Source organism: Aegilops tauschii, chromosome 1 (assembly GCF_002575655.3).
Source record: "Aegilops tauschii subsp. strangulata cultivar AL8/78 chromosome 1, Aet v6.0, whole genome shotgun sequence".
NCBI lineage: Eukaryota > Viridiplantae > Streptophyta > Magnoliopsida > Poales > Poaceae > Aegilops > Aegilops tauschii.
In genome coordinates, this window is record NC_053035.3 from 200,252 (window position 1) to 206,251 (window position 6,000).

Below are 6,000 nucleotides of genomic sequence, written 5' to 3' on the forward strand. Positions count from 1 at the left end.
GGCCTACGACATGGACTTCCATTTTGTTTTGAGAGAAATTTTCAATCTATTCATCTCCAATTATGTTAGTAGAACGAAAACTACAAATAGTAAAAATTACATCCAGATCCATAGACCATCTAGGGACGTCTAAAAGCACTGAAGCGAGCCGAAGGCGCGCCGCTGTCATCGCCTCTCCCTCGCCGGAGCCGGGCAAAACTTGTTGTAATAGACAGTCGGAAAGTCGTCGCGCTAAGCCACCATAGGACCAATTCCATTGATCTCTTCTGCCCCGTTCATGATACGGTGTTTTCTTTTGTTGCAGCAAACAAGCACTTATTTGAACGTAAGCATCACTAACTAATGTCATGTTTGCATACTTAATGGAGCATCAACATATTTCAGCATACACTTTAGCTATAACTAGCACACATGCCCGTGTGTTGCAATGGAAGGAAAAAAGTTACAACTTCATTGCAAAGAAAACGCCAATTATCATTAATAAGGGTGGATAAGTAGAGGATAAGTTTGATGATACCAAAAATAATGATCGATTAGCAATAGGATCGTTGGGGTGCTAGTTCGAAACTTGGGATATCCTAGTCAACTAATGAGATGAACAACCTGATCTTTAGATCAACATATTGATAGTAAAAAATATCGTACACAATGCTTATTTTGTGTTACCGACACCAAAAACTAAAAATATGATATATCTTGTCCGACATTCAAACATGCATGCTTCTGCCGTGTGTGCTAATTGGAAGTCCTTGTGGCTAGGTTTTAGGTCCTGATTATCCTCCTTTTTCTTTCCTCCCTCCTCCTCTCTCTTTTATCCTAGGCTGCTTGTGGCCTTGCACCTGGGTGCACATCGCAAGCTTTGTAACCAAACCATATGGGCTCATGCCCTTTTTGAAATATAAGGTCGGCCACGCGCCACCTTTTTACTTCAAAAAAGAAAAATTGGAAGTCCTTGACATATAGATATTCTAACCTTTTGTTTTGCTTAGTCTGTTGAGCCTCAGTTCACGGCTAGATGCAATTTCCTCTATTCTAGCTTTATTGGATGTGCATATATGTTTTTGTTGCGTGTGCCTTAACTAGTGTATATATGTTAGTCCAACATTGACTAATCCTTATTCATGTATGTATGATGTTTGTTTACCTTTTAGTTTTCGCGTCCTCATAGCCAGCATGAGTTCGTGAGGGACAAAATGTAATTTAAATTCAACCATAAATAAAAAGATGTAGCATCAAATCCGATAACATAGCATAGTTCGGAGAACACGTTAACCTCCACCCCACCCAGATTTCCATGACCTTCCTTCCCCTGACTTCTTGAAGTTATCCTTCCGTAACCTCCACCCACCCAGATTTCCACGACCTTCCTCCCCCCGGAACGCGTCGCCGCTGGTGGCTGCTCTCACTGCCGCTGGGAGATCCCCCTACACCGTATCTCCGGGATCCCCGCTCTCCTCCTCCGCTGCCGGCAATGGCGGGCTCCTGCACACTCTTTCGGGAGTCCGACGGCGGCCATGGTTCCTCCCGTTGGGATCCCCCAGCACCGACGGCAGCCATGCGGGCTCCTACACATCTGCGCGTTGCCGGGCGGCCATAATCTCATATCCCACCCCTCTTTTTGTTGGCTTGTTGATTATGGCAACTCCATATGTATATAAGTTGCTAGGATTTGATGTGAAGGGGCAGTGTGGGACTATTAGTTAGAATCTGAAATTGTAATACATGCATAAGGACCTTCTTGAAGGCATCATTCAGGTGTCGGCTCGGTTGTCGACGTTAGTGGCTTCTTGCTTTGGTGTGGGGATGCTGGGGCGGCGGCACTGGATCTGTTGACGTGGTGGCTTGTTTGGTAACGATGGCAGTGACGTGCAGAGCTGGATACTTGCAGAGTTTTGATAGTCGGGTTTTTCTTTGACGTGTTCGGGAGGTTTCCTGTGTCTTGTTGCATCGTTGTGAAGTCGGAGCTGCCGTGGAGGGGCCTTGGTGGTGACGATGACATGAGATGGATGGCCGGTTGCGGGGCCTGGTCGGCGCGAGCTCTGCTTTTTTCTCCTGCTGTGTTCTTCACGAGAGTCGGAGCTGTCTGGCCGATGGCGTGGGTGGTCAATTGTTTGGCATGGATCGGTATGGTCTCTAGCATCTGTTGCGGCGGCGATGGCTTTGTTGGCGGCCGTCTAGTCCAGGGTGAAGTCGGAGTCGCTCGCTCGTGGAGGAGTGATGAGTGATGACGATGACTCTGAATGGCAACCTCGACGATGGTCATCTCTTCTCGATGGCGTGTGTGTGCTTCATGTGGGTAGCTAGGTTGGCCTGTGTGGCCAGGTTTGTGGGCGATTGTGACGGTTTTCGCCCGGTTTTCCGTTCATTAACTGGGCAATTCTCTTCTTTTTTATTAATGAGATGAGGCCAAACTTTTGCCTCGGTTTCGAAAAAAAAATCTCTAACAATCCGAGAAGAATAACAATACTAGTTAGATTGCATTGCTGCACAAGAACCACCCCACCATGTGACGCTTTTCTTGAGCAAGCACTAGTAGAGAAACTTGGGTCAATTTGCATAGAAAGCCAAAAATATACACATAAATATATTCCTGACATGCAGATGGATCATGGATCCCATTTTGTGATAAGTAGCTGGCTCAGTGAATTAGGGTCTTGAGCCTGAGTTGCGCGCCGTGCTGCGGCTGCAGCATGCCGACGGGGAACGGCGCGTGCATGTAGGCCGGCGAGAGCTGGAAGGAGAAGCGGCGCAGGATGATGGCGAGCCCCATCTTGGCCTCGAGCAGCGCGAAGTTCTGGCCGATGCACACCCGCGGGCCCCACCCAAAGGGGAAGAACGCCGGTGCGTCGGCGGATGCCTTGGAGATCCCCTCGGAGAACCTCTCCGGCCTGAACTTGTCGGCGTCGGCGCCCCACACCTCCTTGTCGTGGTGGACGCAGAGCAGCGGCAGCATGAGCACCACGCCCGCCGGGTACCTGACGCCGCCGAGCTCCATTGGCTTGTACGTCTCACGGTGGATGGCCATCACCGGCGTGTACAGCCGCAACACCTCGTACAGCACCATGGTGACCACCTTCAGGCGGCTTAGCCCGTCGTGGTCCGGCGTGCCGGTGGGGCCGAGGACGCGCAGGACTTCCTCCCTGGCACGGTCCTGCCACTCCGGGTGCATGCAGAGCAGGATCATGGTCCATGTGAGCAGCACCGACGTGGTCTCCGCGTCGGCGAAGTAGAACAACTTGCACTCCCCGATCACGTCATCGGTCGTGATGCCCATGCCGGCGCCCTTCGAATCCCTGCAGTGCGCCATGTTGGACTCGAGCAGCACCCCGAGAAGGTCGTCGCTCGTGGCCTCGCCGGCTCTCATGGCATTCTCTCTCTTGGCGACGATGCCCTTGAGGACCCTCTCGATCTCGGCAGCGATCTGCTTCATCCTTCGGTTGACTTTGGTAGGCAACAACCTGCACATGTGTTGCATCAGTACAATCAGTCTGCTGCAGTGCAAATGTGCAATGCAGAAGGAGAGTAACTGCAACAAGCAAGGAAGGGAAGAGCTCACAAGTAACCAGGGATGTGCATCTTGGTCATGGCGAGCAAGAAGAGCTCAAGCTGCTCCCCCTGAAGCTGGAAGACCCTCCTGCCCTCCAGGTAGCTGCTGCCAAATGCAGCGCGAGAGATGACATCCCCTGTCAGGTTCTGCATGTCAGGCCAAACATCAACCTCGCACGGCGCATCGCCCGCGACTAGGGCTAGACCCTCCCATCTCTGCACCAACTCGGTGCAACATGCTGCGAAGGCCGGCAACATGCGCTGAAAATTGATCCAACACCAGTTTCATGACAGTTTGTGCCAGTTTGCCATATCAATAACACAACAAAAATAGTATGTATGTATCACCTTGAGCTTCTCCAGATGGAAGGCAGGGTTGATGATCCTCCTGTGCCTGGCCCATTTCTCGCCCTCGTGGTTACCCACGCCGTTGTGCAGCATCCTCTGGAGCCGGCCAAATTTGAGCTTCTCAAAGTGGCCGAACTTGTTGGACAAAACTTCTCGCACCAGTTCAGGCTTGGTAATGGTCACTCTGGGTACAGGTCCAAACCAAGTGATTGACATCTTACCTGCCAAACAATCATGCATGAGCAAGCTTCTTGTTAGCAGTGCTCTTTTTTTTTGCGGGGTTAGCAGTGTTGTTTCTTGCTAGTATATAATAGTTAGATTGTTTTTCCATCCATGGTAAATGAACGGTAAATATGCATCCACTAAAATAAGAAGGGTGGGATCTAAAGTCTAGAGTTGTGTCATCATCACATTAGTGTAATGTGGGTAGCTTTCCTTGACTATTGAGAGATTTCTGATTTCCGATAGGAACAATGCCTTGGATGCAATCATGCAGCATGGCATTTTCTTGTCTCTCTCTCTCTCTTTTTCCGTTAATATATACTCTTCCTAGAAATCTTTATATACACTGATACCTTCTTGGGTCTCTCATTTATTTCAATATGATACTCCATCGTCCATTCTAAATTAATTTTAGTTCTAGGTTCGTCATAATTCAAACTACTTTTGATCAAGTTTGTACTACTACATAGAAAAAAAATTGACACAGTAAAACAGTAGTTCCATTACATTCTTTATAAGAGAAGTATGGGAGAAGAAAATATATAGTTTTCTCAAATAAAGTGAGCATGTTTTCATAAGAAAAGAGAGAAATCTCAAAAGTAATGAACCGGCGGTGCAGAAAGCAGGATGGATGGAGCAGGTAGGCTAGGCTACGTATACGTACCGTGCTCCTGCATGGCCCGGTGGAAGAGCGGCATCGCCCGCGGCACCACGTCGTGGCACCCCACCCCCAGCGGCATGGCCCGGGACCTGGCCTCCCTGTTGAGCCGTTGCATCATCGGCGTGTCGCCGGCGACGGGGCGGTACGCCGTGCCGCGGAGGCCCTGCGACCGCAGCGCCCGGCCCAGCCGCCGGGGCCTCCACCACGCCCACTCCACCGCCCGCACGGCGCACCACGCCATGGCCGCGACCGCCGCCGCGTACAGCGCCTCCCGTGGAGCAAGGAAAGACCCCATCACGCTCGTCGCCATGCTCAAGCTCCAATGACACGGATGTTGTGATTATCTATCTATCTATCTATCTATCTATTTAAGACGGGAGCTGCAGCAAGGGGATGAAAAACGTGTTATCCATGGGGTTTGTGGGGCCTATGACATGGACTTCCACTGATCTCGTCTTAGAGCACGTGTCTCGGAATCTTTTTTAGCTCCGAGCTAGCTCCGAGCGAGCACTCATATATATATATATATATATATATATATATATTAGGGGCTGGAGCGCCACCCGGTGGCGCATCTTGAGTGGAAGTTTGTGCGGTGCCAGATTGACAAGCGATCCTTCCATCCTTTTTTCTCTAATTGCTAACAAACATGCATATATAAGCAAGGACTTGCAATAGAATTTACAGCTAATAACAAAATAACCTTCCTTTGAAAAAACAACAATATCGTAAGACCTTTATCCCCTTGGGTGGTGGATTATTCCCAACCAGATTAAACACTATATCCTATGAATAACAACAGAAAATTGTAAAACCAATCTGGATATAACCAATTGTACACTTGAAGCCCGGCTAGCAGTGGATGTTTACAGCGACGCAAGAGATGCCGTCTTTGCTACTCCTGTTCACCGGCTGCTCCGTCAGATGCTTCGCAGCTGCATGTCTGTCCCTCTGGTGTCATTGATCTCATCAGCAACCTCTTGGTTGGTCATCACCCGAAACAACAGCATCCACGACAACCCAACTTAAGCACAAGATTTCAAATAAAAAGGAGACCTTGGAGATGACCCGATGCCGCACTCCACAATGAGCTTAGCGAGGAAGCGCTCCCTCAGTTCGACGAGTTTTTGTGCATTATTACATAAAATAATATTTTTATGACTTTTTGATGCAGGTATACAGAGGCAAATTGGATAATGGAGCACTTATAGATACGTGCCCAT

The 6,000-nt window shown here is 49.2% G+C and overlaps 1 protein-coding gene across 1 annotated transcript; it reads right to left on the reverse strand.

Moving 5' to 3' along the window:
• Positions 1-2,513: 2,513 nt before the first annotated feature.
• LOC109734566 (cytochrome P450 CYP72A616) lies at positions 2,514-5,147 on the reverse strand. The gene is made up of 4 exons (XM_020293770.4): positions 4,781-5,147; positions 3,895-4,115; positions 3,557-3,807; positions 2,514-3,458 (listed from the first exon to the last, which is right to left on the reverse strand). Exons 1-4 carry the CDS (start codon positions 5,085-5,087, stop codon positions 2,639-2,641), a joined length of 1,599 nt encoding a protein of 532 aa, XP_020149359.1. The 5' UTR covers positions 5,088-5,147; the 3' UTR covers positions 2,514-2,638.
• Between the last annotated feature and the right edge of the window lie 853 nt (positions 5,148-6,000).